The 15700-nt window shown below is 47.9% G+C and overlaps 1 protein-coding gene across 1 annotated transcript in view; it reads right to left on the minus strand.

Moving 5' to 3' along the window:
* Window positions 1–12198: 12198 nt before the first annotated feature.
* The window catches only part of GEMIN6 (gem nuclear organelle associated protein 6), an 87367-nt gene continuing 83865 nt past the window's right edge, over window positions 12199–15700 (minus strand). The window contains exon 3 of the mRNA XM_085612316.1: window positions 12199–12819. Within this exon, the coding sequence (XP_085468442.1) occupies window positions 12456–12819 (364 nt within the window). The 3' untranslated portion in view covers window positions 12199–12455. The remainder of the gene's footprint in view (window positions 12820–15700) is intronic.

Genomic DNA, 15700 nt, shown 5'->3' on the forward strand with positions numbered 1-15700 from the left:
GGTGTTCCCAGAGAATCTATGTCGTCATCCCGCAGTCTTTTTCCCCCTCAGGGAATCACAACGCGGTTGCTACAACGACCGCGTTGTGATTATGCATACCATTACTCTGCAAGTCGGAACAACGACTTGCGGAGGGGGGGGGCGCTGGATGTTGGAATAGTATAATTTACTATTCCAACTCCAGTCTGTGCGGACACTAGGGAAGGTGTTGGATTTTAAATCCAACACCTCCCCCCGCAAGTCGTTGTTTCGACTTGCAGAGTAATGGTAAGCAGAATCACAACGTGGTCGTTGTAACGACCGCTATGTGATTCCCTGCGGAGAAAAGGTTTCGCAATGTTGTTTACCGTTCCCAGAGGTTCCGGCAACTAATGTTCACTTTTGACTGATGGGGTAAGCTGATTGTCTGTGATGGTCTACTCTGGTCTTGTTTATGTTGTCTGGGCTCTATTTTTTTACACGTCAGATTTGTTTGATCTCCATCAAGAGCAGCTATTCCAATTTACATGATGACCTGAGGGGTGGTCAGGGTACAACATAGCTGTGTGATCTATCTTGATGTGTACACACCAGTGTACGTCTGTTGTCATCTTGGATAGGTATGGCTTCATAGTCACACGGAGGGATGTTCATGTGTGCACTGTGTCATCAGACAGCGTGAGTGTCCTGTCATTGGCAGAAGTGTTAATATGTATGTGCCCTTGAGCATTTCCCTTTCACATGAAAGGGAAATGAGTGCCTGTTTGTTTCCATGATCAGACACCTTCTGGAGTGTTTGTGCACATGTTGGCGTTGTTGCCGGAGCAGTGTCATTGTAACCTTGCAGTCCTAGGGTGAACTTACATCTTAGCCACATCATTTGTGAGTCTGTGTTGTGAGTCTTGGGATCCGGCCTAGCTCGTGCTTACCTTTTTTCTCATTGTGCTGAATGACTCTGGAAAACAAACATGATATGTGACCATTCACATGCATTGCTGTCACTTTCCACTTTATGTGCTCCACTATGTGTTCGTCTGATTCATAGCAGTCACAGTCATACCATCGAGGCCTACACAATGTGAGATACTCCACTATGGATTTTTGCTCTGTACTCTCCTCATCTATACAATTCTCCTGTATACACTTCAGTCAAAACATGTGCCACTGCATGCAAATGTTTGACCACTCCATGGTGTGACACTGTACTGTGTGTGAATGATTCGTATCCAGAAGCATTGTGGCCCTCAGCACTGTTTCAGTATGTGATCTGTGCAATTTGACTCTACTTGATTTCAGTCATGGTTGCTGATGTACAGTACATATGGGGGTTCCAGCACAGCCCTCTTGTCTTGTTCCACCATAGATGTTTGCCTGAGTTGTGTAGCAGTCGGTGATAGCAAAAGTCTATAGCTGTTTGCTGCGGCACTGCTACCCATCCTGAGTGTGAAGTGATGCGAGTGCTGTGACGATTTGTGATGTTCAAGTTCATGGTGTTAAATTCAGTTATGTCCGATACTAGTTTTCCTGCTGTTCACAGACTGCTTACTGGGCATGCGCTGCTGTCAGTGGATGATGCATTGGCCTTGCCAGGTGTTATTCCCCCGGATGCACAGGTGATATTGCTATGGGATGTATTTGTAGGCATTCAGATGGGTGTTGAATTTGTACTGTGCATGTGTTGTGTTTATGTCAGATACTGATATGTTGATTCTTGGCAATGAGCTTGTTTTGTGTGCACAATTGTGCTATGGCACCCTAAATTTGTACAGCCTCTTGTCAGGATTGTGCGTGGGAATGCTTGTGTGACACACTGACACCATGGTCACTTTGGTACCGGTGGAGTGTCTATGGCTATTGTGGCTGATTTGTACAGATGCACACACTTTGGTGTATTTATGGGTTATTTTCGGATGTTTCCTTTGATCGCTTTTGATTATGCAGTCTGCATTTGGCCAGAGATGAAATGATATCTGTTCCAGGGAGGAATGGGATCACATTGGCTATCCACTGTTTAGCAGCACATGGCCCTGCTTGTTGGAAATCTTTTGATGTGGTCTGTGATGCATGTATTTGGCACTTGTCTTAATTTGAACATCCTTGAGCTGAAGTCAGAGATGTGGAGATACACCCCAGGGTGTTGCATTGGGTAGCAGGGAAGTCAGGTGATCTTTTTTTTCATCTTTAACAGTCATGGTCCCAGTTGTTGCACATTGAGGGTGGAAGATGGTTAGGTGAGGGGTTTATGTGCAGGTCATTGTTAAGTTTGACAGTTGGGAAATGGCACCATGAGTGTTGTGCTGGTGGCATACACATGACATATCGGTAGAGACAGTTGAGGGGCTGGTCACTGTATGGCTTGTGCCAAGTCATCTCATTGTGGAGTAATGCATTATGTGCACTACTGGATCACAATGTTACAGCAGTGATGAAAACTTTGTCAAATGTAATCTCTGTGCCACATATGTGTTGATTGATTACCTGAGTGTAGCGTCATATGTGGTACTTCAATACCATGGCCATAAGGTACTAGTCTTTTCTCCATACATTTCCTGAATTGTGCCCACTTTTTTTTTTTTAAACACATTTTTATTGTCAGTTGCACAATAAACGCAGGGCTCTGTACCCCAGAGGCCGCTGCAGTATCCAGTTATACATTGGCATGACCGCGATTGACCTTTTTATAAGCAAAACAACCACAATCTTTGACATTGAATGTCGTTCCGGATATCTACCCCACTCACCCCAACATACCCGCCCCTGAATTGCGCAATTCCTACTGATGACCGCCCACCCGCCAATAACCAAGGACCAAAAAGGAAAGAAACAGACAAAATACCCGAACTGAAGAACGACCATCCCACTCTTAGCACACACACACCCCCCAGGCAACCCCCCACCCCCCAGGTACCAGACCCAACCACCCTATCTCTACCCTCATTCCACTGGGAAATCCTCTGTTGCAGCCAGAGGCTCCAGCCACAGGCCTCTATAGTCCGCCCACCGCTTCCATATTTTGTAATGCTTACGCGGACAGCCCCGGGCCACAAAGATGGGCTGCTCCAGCCCCATACAGAAGTCCAGGCCATTTTTCCAGGCGGCCACCGAGGGGGCCCGCGTGTCCTGCCACATCTTGGCAACATCGCGTTTCGCCAACGTGAGGCCCAGCTGCCTAAGATGCAGTTTATAAATATTGCCACCGATGCCATCCATTACATGCAGCAGGGCGAGCTGTGGCGTGCGTGGGAGCAACCACCCCAGAACCTCAGCTAGGCAAGAAAAAAACTCCCCTCCAGAAACGATCCAGCGACGAGCATTGCCAGACCGTATGCAGGAATGTGCCCTCTGCCCCACCACACCAGAGGCATTCCGGGGAGGCAACCAGGCCCGCCCGATACAGTCGAACCAGAGTATAGTAAACCCGGCGGAGGTACTTGAATTGGATGAGGCGCATCGCTATGGCCGCTCCCCGAGGGGCGGCTAGGGCCTCCCTCCAATCTTCTTCCTCTTCTTCCAACGTACACACGTCCTCCCCCCACACCTTCCGAAGCTTTTCCAATGTAGGCACACTGTGGGTGACCAGGGACTGATATATCCGCGAGATCTTTTTAGTTGCGAGGTCACCCATGAAAACCTCCAACGGGCTAAAGTCGGGGATGGAGGAGAGACCCTCCAGGCTGGGGGAAAGCGCATGATGGAGCTGGAGGTACCGGTAAAACTGTGTCCGAGGCATGCAAAATTCTTCCTGCAGATCCGGGAACGATTTAAGAGACCCATTCAGCACTACATCTCCCAGGGTGGAAATGCTGATGTGCCACAGAGGACTTTCCCCAGTAAGTGTATTCCACCACCCCATTCTTCTTAAGAGACTGCCGCCAGATCTGGAAGACTACCTTTGACACCGGCGGCAGCGCACCCCGCAGCGTCGCCAAGTAGAGGATTGTGTGGAGAGTGTAACGCCCCATTATGTGCCGCTCCAATGCATAAGCCAGGTCCCCCCTGTCCCCATACCACCACTCATTGAGGACTAACAGGTGCGAGGCCTGGTAGTATGAAAGAATATCTGAGGTAGCCATACCTCCACAGTAAGTGGAGAGAAAGCATGTGCGCAACGCCACACGCACCGCCCCCTGCCCCCAAAGGAACCGGCCCAGCACCAAATTCACCAGTCAGAACCAGTGAGGCATGATCGGTTACGGGTGATTCTGTAATTGATAGAGCATACGGGGGGAGCGCAACCATCTTAAAGATTGCCGATCTACCATATATAGTCAGCGGCATACGGGACCAAGTCGTAATGTCTGCACGGACACGCTCCCACACCAGTGCCAAGTTCCACTCCCACGATATCGCCGGCACCTCCGACAGGAAAACTCCCAGATATTTAAGTCCTCCCTCCACTACCTGTAGCGCAGACGCCCACGTGCCCACTCTCACCCGAGGTCCCAAGACCCACAGTGTGGACTTGCGGGGGTTCATATACAGCCCGGACGTTTCCCCGAATATTTGCACGATCTCCAGTATGCGCGGCCCGACCTGTCCAATGCCGTTAAAAAGAAGAGGACATCATCCGCATATAATGCGATCCTGTCCGATAGACCAGGGGCCCACTCAAATCCCTTCAACTGTGCATCTATACGCACCCAGGCCGCCAACGGCTCCATGGCGAGGGCGAAGAGATAGGGCGACAGGGGGCACCCCTGTCTGGTACCACGTCGAATGGGAAAGCTGGACAAGACCGCTCCCGCCACGCGGACCGAAGCTGTCAATTCGGTATACAAGAGCATCACAAACTACAGGAACCGGCGGCCGAGATTAAGCCGACGAAGGAGGGCGAACAGATGAACCCAGCTCAGGGAATCAAATGCCCTGTCCATGTCGCCAATAGGAGCGCAGCCGGCTCCCCAGTCTGTTAGACCGCTGCCAGTGCTACGTGTGCCCGCCATATGTTGTGTCACGTCGCCCTCTGAGGCATGAACCCGGCCTGGTCCGGGTGGACCAAAGCCGAAATGTGGGGCAGGAGGCGATTAGCGAGGGCCTTGGCCAAAACCTTGGCCTCAACATTGAGGAGGGAAATAGGGCAGTATGAAGCATGCTGTTCTGGGGGCCGACCAGGCTTATGGAACACCACCACCTCTGCGTGTCGCCAGTCCGGTGGGAGCCGACCGGCCTCCCTGGCCTCCTCCACCGCCGCAAGATAACAAGATGCTAGTTGTAATTGTATCGACGATGGAACTCGCTGGGAAACCCATTGGGTCCCGGTCCCTTTCCTGAATTGAGCTCACCTAGGGCCTTACCCAGTTCCTCCTCCGAGAGGGGGAGCTCCAGCTGCTGGCACGTCTCATCGGACACTGCTCTGGGCAGGAGGTCCTCAATGAATTTGTCTACCGTTACCTCCGGTATACACTCCCGAGGGGCGTATAAATCCACATAGTAGGTGCCGAAACTCTCCGCTATGGTCATAGGGTCAATTATCGGCGCCCGCTCCCATCCAGCACCCCCGGGATGGCCTGGGGATAAAAAACACCCTGGCAGAGCCGATGTAGCATCTTGCTCGACTTGTCGCCCCATTGATAAATTCTGCTACGTGTTGCAAGCCATACTTGGCGAGCCTCATCAATCAGGAGAGAGGCATAGGACTGCCGCGCCAGCAGTAGCTGTCGCACCTCCGGTCCGCCACCCGCCTCCGACGCTCAAGCCCTTCCACCTCCGGCCCTAACCAACTCATCTCGACGCTTTCTAAGGGCAGCCACGCACCATGCAATGTCCACCCCTCATAGAGGGGACTTCAGTGCCTCCCAAAGTGTTACTGCACTGGAGACCGACCCCGCGTTAGCGACAAAGTAGTCCGCAATCGCCTCCCTCATAAGCCTCATGTAGTCAGCGTTCTGCAAGTTCCATACTGTTAGGCGCCAGCGAAAGGATTGCCGCCCCCTACCCAACTGCAGAGCCACGAATACCGGTGAATGGTCCGACAGCCCCCTAGGAAGGATCCCAGCGGACATTACCCGCGTTGCAGTCGCCCGGGGGGACGAAAACATAGTCTATCTTAGAGAAAGACTTATGGACCGCTGAGAGGTACGTAAATTCCCTCCTATCCCCATGTACGTGCCGCCAGGTGTCCACCCAATCGAGGCTCCTAACTAGAGAATGCAATTTCGTGGGTTGAGTGCCACCCAAGCCCCCTCCTGCCCTGCTTCTGTCCCTACCCATATCCATAACATCATTCCAATCTCCACCCACCACTGCGGCCACGTCCGGCATGTCTGCCCACAAGGGGAGCAACCGCTCCACCAAGGACCACTGTAAGGGGGGAGGGGTGTATACACAGCCCAGTACAATAGAATCCTCCCCAATCTTGCCCCGAAGAAACGGGTACCGCCCCTGCGGGTCCAGCCATTGTTGCGCATGCACGTATGGGACCCTGTGATGTATTAGGACCGCTACTCCCCTAGAACCCTGCATGAACCCAGCGTGAAAGACCTGGAAGCCATAACACTGCAGGCACAGGGCCTTGGAGCCCATCAGATGAGTTTCCTGCAAGAAGAGGATGTCAGCTCCGACCATTTTCGCCTGACGCAGGACTGCCCCTCGCTTAATTTTATCCAGAACCCCACGCACATTCCAACTAACAATACGGAGGGTGCCCTGGGACACCCCAGCCTCTACAGCCCCACTAGCCATTGGGCGACAAGCCTTGATGTAGCACGGACATGAGGTCCCAACCGGGTGTGTGCATTACCTGATGGGCACAGTGTAAAAGCGCAACTCATACCCCTAACCAAACCCCTTCCCCATAACAAACCCCCCTCCCCATACCTCAAGAACACTAAAGTACCTGTCGCGGCGGGGTTGGCACCAGGCCCCCAACGGGGGGGGGGGGGGGGGACGACATTCCGCACCCGCCAATGGATCCCCAACTTGCAGCCCATGTCACCCAAGCCCACCCCCCACAAGCCCTGGACAGGTGGGGATTCAGCCCTCCTAAGGGCTCCCTCTAGACCCCTTAAATCAAACAGTCACACAGTCCAATTAAAGAAGCACCCTGGCACCATCCTATTCACAAGAATCAAGGATCCAATGTCTGGGGCTGGGAGGCAGGGCCCTCCCGGGAAGAGGCTCCACGGGAAACAGAGCGCCTCTGGGATCGCGATCTTCTATGCCCCCTCCGGCGCTGTCCACGAGAATTCTTTGACGGCCCTTCACTTAATGAGGAGTCTGATTGCAGCACAGGCAGCGTATTCACCCACACAGTTTCGTCTGTCCACTTAAAGACCTCTTACGGAGAGTCAAAGAAGTGGGTGCGGGATTGAAAGACCACTCGCACGCAGGCAGGGAATAGTAGAGCATACGGGAGATTAAGGTCTCCCAGTCTGGCCTTCGCCGCCATGAACGATTGGCGTTGCTGCTGCACGAGTCGTGTATAATCCGGGAACACCAGGATACGTTGATTGTTATAGAGCAAAGGATCTTTGGAGCGGGCCTGCTTCAGCACAGTGTCTCGGTCAAGGTAATTCAACAGTCTCGCAATCACCGGTCGTGGACGAGCCCCCACCGGGGGTTTCTGAAGAAGCGCTCTGTGGGCCTGCTCCACGACGAAGCACCGGGACAGCGCATCCGGCGGGAGTCAACTCTTCAACCACTGCGTAAGGAAACGCTCCATATTGCCATTCTCACACCCCTCCGGGAAGCCAACAAAGCGCAGGTTGTTCCTCCGGGCCCGCCCTTCAGCATCCTCGACCGGAGCGCCAAGCCCTTCTGGATGCTCTCCAATCCTGCCACCCTCTACTTGAGAACACCGACATCATCTTCCACCCCTGAAATCCGGGTCTCTGCCTCCGTGATGCGGGACACCGCGTTCCATAAATCTTGGCGCAGTAACATAACGTCCGCTCCCACTGCACCAATTTTGGCATCAAGCATATCCCGGGATTGGGCAATTGCCGCCATCAGGGCCGCGTTGTCTGGTACGGCATCTTGAGAAGCCCCGGCGGCCCCACCCGTCACTCCCGGGCCAGTGAACTTGTCTATAGGCCCATGCTTTGTGGATCCACCGCCACCCTTGTCCCTCGTCATGGCGGCTTTCAACGAACTCTCCGCACCTTCAGGCCAAGGTGGACTGGACACCGGCACCAGAGCCTCCTGTGTGCAGGCACACCGCAGGTGGATCTGTCGCCCGGCCCGTGCCCAAGGGAGGGAAGGAAGGAAGGAAGAGAGGTGGGAAAGCACCCCGGGCCCGCAATCCACTGGTGTGAGCCTCGGTCTGCAAACTGACCCCGCAAACTGACCCCGCACCAGCCCGCCCGAAGTCGCTGAGCGCCAAGGTAGCGTGGCCCCGCCAGTGACGGCGTCCTCCGGACCCCAAACTGCTCGCTCGCAGTCCCAAGGGACGTGACCCGGCGCAGCCGCCGATCACAGGCCCCGCCACCACAGTCAAGGCCCAGGGCTCACACAGCAGTGAAGGGCTGTCAAGATCCGCCGTCCTCACCCTGCGGCCGCGCTGTCCCTCCTGGTCTTGCTCTTGCCACTGGCCTGTCACGGGGCGCCCCTGATGCAGCACACTCCCGGCCCGGCGAATCTCTTCATCGGCGCAGGACTCCCCCAAGGCTAAAGTACCACAGGGCCCAATCGCCGACTCCACCCCGGGACCCCGAGGAGCAAGGAGTGACCAGACAGCTCCCGTAGGGCCTCCCTAGCCCCTCCACCGCGGCCCGATACAGCCGCCGATCCCCCAGCACAGGTACCAGCCCGAAGGGGGGGGGGGGGGGGAGGAGCCTCCCGCTCTCCCTGCCGTCACCGCCGCACTGCAGCCACCAAATATCCGGGAGGAGGGCCCCCCCGCGCCCGGGGCCCTTAGAAACTGGCCTCACTCCTGGGCGCGGTGTGCAGGCGCAGCAGAATCTCCCCGCTGGCCAGGGCGCCCCTCCTCCCCCTAGCTCCTCACCGGTGCTATCAGTTCAGTCCCCAGGGCGGACCTGCCCTGCGAAAATCGCCGCCGCCATTGGGCCGTCGGAACCGCAAGCCGCCGCAGGCTCACAAGTGCCGCCGCGCAGCTCACGTCACCTCCAGGGCTCGCCAGAATCTACTCCCCGGCTCCGCCTCCAAACACCAGGCCACACCTCGCGGGCGCGTCAGCTCCAGCGCTCCGCCGCCCCGGTCACCGCTGCCGCTCACCAAACTGCCCTCTCCGGTGACTGGTGCCGAAATGCTCCCTCCAGGACTTAGAGGGTCCGAGGGAGCCAGGATTGAACGTCAGATTTATGTTGGGCTGGACGGAGCTGGCTAGCACACGTCCGCCATGTCAGCCCGCTAAGCCGTGTCCTCCACTTTTTAATGGTTCACTTGTTATCGCACAGTTTACGCCTGTCAAGATGTACTGTTCATGAACTGTTGGCATTGCTTCATTACTGTTTGAGTTCGGGCTACCTCTGGAGAGGTGGTGTGATAGTGTGGAGGTGGTCAGTGAAGAAGCAGCATAGCCAGTGTTGTTAATGTGCAGGACATACTTCCATTGGGCCATTTAGTGCAGCAGTACACAAGTGGGACTAATGCACACTGGTGCTTACTTTGAGTTAGCAGTTTGAGTCCCAAAAAGTCTACAGTGTTGCATGGTATGAGCTGTCATTATGTGGTATGGTCTGCCATTGTATGTGATGACCCTATCAATGTCTGCTTAGAGTGTGTGCTGAACGGTGATTATGTGGCAGTGGCGAGTATCTTCATAGCAAAAAGAATCCGTAGATGATGGATCAAAAGAACCTAGCCAAGAAAAACAGGGGATTCACCAATTGGGTGAAAGACCACCTCTACTGGTAGAAAAGAAAAATGTATTTTCTTGAGTCCCCTCACTCACCCAGGGTTGCCCCTAGGTGACATGCTTCATCATTAGGGCCATCCCAAACATCTACTGCTTGGGGCGTGCTGTGACTTGTGGAGTTACGTAGGAGCACTTACTTTGTGAGGATATGTGTAGTGCAGTGTAGGGGGAGTGGTGTAAGTGATGTTTAAAAAGTAACCAACTAGTGAGCTAATGTTATATTCCTGCTCCTAGTTGGTAGGGATAAAAAGCTCTTTGGATTTGCAACCTGTTTACCATCTTGCCAGGCCACGCCCCCGGACATTTGTTATTAAGGGTTGTGTTCTAGTAGTGAAAAACCCCAAAATGTGTTTTTCACTACTGTAAGGCTAACCTTTCCCATAGGATAACAGTGGGTTGCCTTATTACAATTAATAAATCCTAATATTTTTATAGAAATGTTGTGTTCAGACTCAAATGAATTGTAATGTAAATCCCCTATAATTGTACAATCGGACTCATGGTCACAATTCAGAAACTGACACTTTTACAAAGTTGCCATTTTCTTGTCCTAACCATTTGGTACCTGCTGCCACGTTCCTAGGTCACAGGACTGAGAACAGTTTAGCTTTTGGATATTTCTGCCAGACAACGAGGCAAAGGGGTATTAGTGTTGGCTGGATGGGACATCCTGCCAGAATGGGCGTAGCAGAGCAATTGCCTTCCCACTTACATTTCAAAGGGCTGCCTTAAGAGCACACACAAATAAACCTGACACTGTTGTCACCCCAGATTTCTTGGAGCCTTGGCAGAGAAAGGGGGGAACTTTCCAGAACCAGATGTGGTGGTAGCCTAGAAGATTTTCCGACTTCAAAGGCTAGCACCAGGTATAAATATAAAGGAGATGAAAACTAATACTGGTCTGCATGTCTTTAACATAATATATAATCTATTGTGCATTAATATGTAACCTTGGTATTAACAGATAACAAGACACTTCGAAATATGGAATTTCCTAACCCACGACACTATTGGCAAAAAGTATAGAAATCAAACTATAACTAAACAAGGCGTATTCTAAATAATACAGAGGAGAAAAAAAAATACCACTGTTGTACAATGAAGAATGAAAAATCAAAATGGGGGGTAAAATGGACCACTTGTCCTGTGTAACCAGGGTCTTTAATTGCGTGGAGACAGTCTTCAAAAACCCTCATATACGTACACAGGTGGAAAGGCGGTATATCTTGGTTCTCCGTCAAGGTGTACTGTAACAGCATGATCATTGGGTCTTTTTAGTCAATATGCTGTCCTCCACCGGGAGGGAGACCAACTGGTTTGTCAGTAGTGGTCAGAAATGAAAAGAGGGTGTAGTTTGGACTCTAGTGAGGTGAATTAAAATTCCTAGTGTCACAACTCACATGGATTTTATTGAAAAGGAGTGACCTGGGAAATTAAAAACGCAGTCGTGTGTTTTTAGACCAAGTTACTGGTCTAACGCACTGGTGTTGGTCAACATGTTTCAGCCTCTTGGATCCTCTAGAGGCTTTCGTCAGGACCGGGGTTTTAGAGAGTGCTTTGTGACTCTTATTAGTGGGTGTTTGCCACCTTGATAAATTGGAGGTCAGATCCGTGTACTTCCACATAAAAAGTGTTTGCCATACACACAGCTGTGATCACTTAGTTTATTTACCCAGCTGCCTGGGCTTGAACTTTCAGGGGGCACACATGATACTGTAATGCTATTAAAGTGTCTTAGACAACTAAATAGGTTATGGTGGTTTTCTCTAGCAGCAGCACAGGTCGGAGGAGGGTAGTCATCAACCTACATGGAATGTTAGGTCTGGCTTTACAGTGCAACTGCCATGTGATCTTTTAAACTAAATCAATATTATTCTATAGTTCTTTGCTTCCACACAAATACATAGTCAATCCCATGCTATTTACTGATAACACTTCTCATTACCATACAACACTCCCTTAAAGCCAGACCTATTGGCATTGCCAATGCTTGCTTAACTTAGTTGTGAAAATTGAGAAGCCATACTGGTTATGTTTAGCTTTGAATAGTCGTAATACCTTTTAAATTCGAAATTGAATAATGTCTTATCAATTCAATGTTGTAGCTAAATATTTTAATTATCTGTCACTTGTTATATAGTCTGTTTATGGAATCTTATATATATGCAATATAATTTCTATAGAGTTTTTTTAGAAATCAATATGAAATAAAAATAAATGCAAAAAGTACAGTGATCAAAAATTATAAACACCAAAATAGAACGACGATACATTAGATACAACTACCAGACTTAATTCTTCTAAGCCTGGAAATGTACTCAGGTTCTGTGAGAATTAGAACCTAGAGTTCTCTGAAAACATCTGTAGTTACTATGCAAACGAATAAACAAGACCATTTTCAAATATTATGCACCTGTCACAGTTTAATAAGTTACCCAAAAGCACATGAAAACAGTGCAGAGCTAGGACTCAAACTCGTAGATCGAATTTCAACACAATCACAAAAGACTAAACTTCTCTTCATCATTTGTCCTACTGCGAAATAAAACCCAATATGAAATCTAATAAAAGACCAAACTTGTACCAGTGTTTGTGATAATGTGATTTATGAATATCAAATGTGAAGGTCAGAAATTAGCACGGGTCACACAATCTTCTACAGTTATGTGCGGGTCATATAGGTTTGTAATAGACCTTGGAGCCTGGATAAAATTATTTCATTAGAACTGTTACAATTTTCTGGCCCATAGGGTGGATCAATGGTAAGTACGCCTGCCACACACAGTGTTCTTCCACTTTCTGTTACAGGGACGTGGTTTTCTTCCAACCACGTTTTCAGGCTGTCCTTCCTGTTTTCTAAATAATCCTGACTGTAAGTCTTGCTTTCCACTGGCATGAACAGATGTACAAATTTTTCCTTCTGTTCCTCGTTGCATTCGCTTAGAATTTCCACACTGTGAATGGCATGCCCCATTATTACTCTGACGGACACTTTACCATCTTCTAAAAAGTTGACCAGGACAATGCTAGAAAAGAAAAGATTGGGACAGGTTGACACAGGCAACAACAATATCAAAGTTAATTACATTCCAATATATCACAAACAACTCCTTGAGTCAACTCAAATTCCTCATTCATCCCACCCTGGAGAAATCCAAAGACAAACGACTGTGAAAAGTGAACCACGGAAATGTATCCAATAAAACAGAATACAGTTAGGTTTCCCTATAATTATCATCATTATTACAAGACAAGCCTTACAATTATTGTTGATGTTTCCGATATAATGGAATAGGATACTTACACAAGTTCTGCTAAAATGCAGGCGCAACCTACAAAACAGAACTGACTAGCGGAGTGCGGGTGTAGATTTGTGACATTTCATAAACATGTCTAATCTCAACAAAATTTTGAAAATGTACAGGTGCATTCTCAACATGTCTCCAACCGTTCCATTAACTTAATCATAGTTTACATACTCTGCTCAAATCAGGGTCCATCTTTATAACTTAGAAGTTTAATGATCCAATTGTTCATATTGTCTACTAGCAAAGTACAATACATTCCTGATCTTAACACAATGAAACTTAAACCTGTGTTCTGTTTGCATCTGAAGTGAAAAGGGTCTATACTGCAGAAAAATTACAGTAGTGAAAAACAGTGCAACCATTTTTGCTGAGGAAAGAAGCAAACTCGATATACAATACGGCAGCAGAAGGATAAAGTAGGTGTTCTTTTTATATATTAAGCAGAAAATACAAAAATTGCAAAATTAATTTTCTCCATTAAGATATTCCTAGGCAGACATTTAGTTCTTAAAATCTCTACTGCACATGTAAAATAATGGATGGCAAACAAGTGCGTCATGAATGCTTAGCAATTGATCTACAAATCAATTTTCTTAATTTTTGGTGCAATTTTTTTGTCTTGCGAGTTTCCCGGGGACCAACTTTTCGAATGTATCTCTCACTATGTTTCAAACACAGGGTATACAAATAATTATCATCCTTGAATGCACAAAATTCAAGTGAGTGTTAACGGGGCCTTTCTAAACAGATGGAGTATGCAACTCGATTAACTATGAATACCTGGTGATACTTTTCTATATATGGAAATACAAATCTCCCATAAACCTGCAGTCTATAACCACTGCAACAAATTCTTTGGTTTCAAATTCAACCATCATATGAAAGAGGAAACACGTGACCTTATCCGAATATATATGGAAAAAAGGGAATTTCATAACAGCATTGCTGAAAATATAAGCCAGAGGGGCATTGGGATCTTAACTAACCAAACATTATGGTGCAGCATAGGCTTTTATAGGTTTCCAAATTTTTCCAATCTATCAAAATCTCTCTCGGACTTAGCAACAGGAGGGTGTAGATTCAAAGACCAAATGAAACTCAAAACTGATCTAAATTAAATATTATGTTTTGCCTATACTACAGTAAATAATGTTGTAATCTATGTTGATTGTCGATACTTGCTTGTGATTCTTTCATTTGCTTAAATACTTCCTTTGAAATCAACTGTATATGTGGGAAATAAATTCCTTTTGTACATATTCAAAAGTAAATGGCTGCATTGATCCTTGAATGTTAGAGATCAGGGAATTAATCTAAACTTACTTTCTGTGAACTGATAACAGCGTTACTGCTGAAAATGTGTTTAATCTGTGAGATTTTTGTTTGCAAAACAAAGTTTGGAAAACAGATGGTTATTTAAGAAAGGAGGAAATAAACAAATAGCTTTAGACAGGTTGCCCTTTTTTTCCAACATGCAGGTGAAGATACAATCTTCAAAAGATCCTTTTCTTGTAGCATTGTAAGTTAGAACCTGACTATACCTTTTCTTAAGTGTACCAGTTTATTTACTTTTGCTAACACCCTATCAGCTAACACACTTTCCAGATTTTTCAACCTGCTCCCATAAAGTCTGCCTAATTATTAAAGAAGCCATGTCCTTTTTACAACTGTGAATGATATTTATTTTGTATCCATCCTAATCAACTATGTTTTATTCATCTCACTTTTTGCATTACCTTTGTGTTCACCAACAATTTAAAATTCTTGTCTCTTAAGATTTTTGCCTTGTAGTATGCAGCTGCTCTTAACCGCATACCCTCCGTAACTGCTTCTATGATCAGCCATAGTATCTTTATTATCTTTCACCAATCTCCTCTTAGTCTTCCAAAACTACAAAATACCTGAACTCAGTCAAAAATACCAATGCTGAGCTTTTCAAAAGGAAAGAATTAACTTTCCATGGACTATGCGTAGGCTTCTCTGACTCTAAATCCAGCACTGAAATTGTTGGTGCATGGTCAAATAGAGATAAGTATGCTCAGATGCAACTGCTGATGGTTCCACAACTGACCCATCTACTAAAAAATAATCAATTCTAGAGGAATAAGTGTTTGGAAGTAGAAAATGATGCCAACAGTTTAGCGTTCGGTTGATTCTTTCTTCAACAACCAAACAGCAGCTCTGTCGTCACCATGTCCACTTAACAAACTAGCATTAGCCTTCATCAAGAAAAGGTGGCGTGGAATGTTAAAAGCTACAGCAAACCAGAATGTAAGACCTTGAGTATCTTTCTTTTCTGGTGCACCATCAGGTACAAACAATTAAGCAATACTATTTGGCAGATTAATTTTTTTATAAATCTTTTTATTAAACATATTCAAATAAGTTTACACACTTCACATAGTCGAAAGAAAGGATATGTGTCAGTATTCTCCAAGTATTGTACAAATCTACCATTGTCAAATACATTAGTTTTACCACATCTTTGTCCAACAGGCTCTCAATTAAGAGGGGAGAGAGGGGGGAGGGCAACAAATATTCCCTCTATACACATTCCATTTTTCCCATATTTGTATCCATTTTTTCGGGCATCCTGTTG

The sequence above is a fragment of the Triturus cristatus genome, chromosome 6, assembly GCF_964204655.1.
Source record: "Triturus cristatus chromosome 6, aTriCri1.1, whole genome shotgun sequence".
Taxonomy (NCBI): domain Eukaryota; kingdom Metazoa; phylum Chordata; class Amphibia; order Caudata; family Salamandridae; genus Triturus; species Triturus cristatus.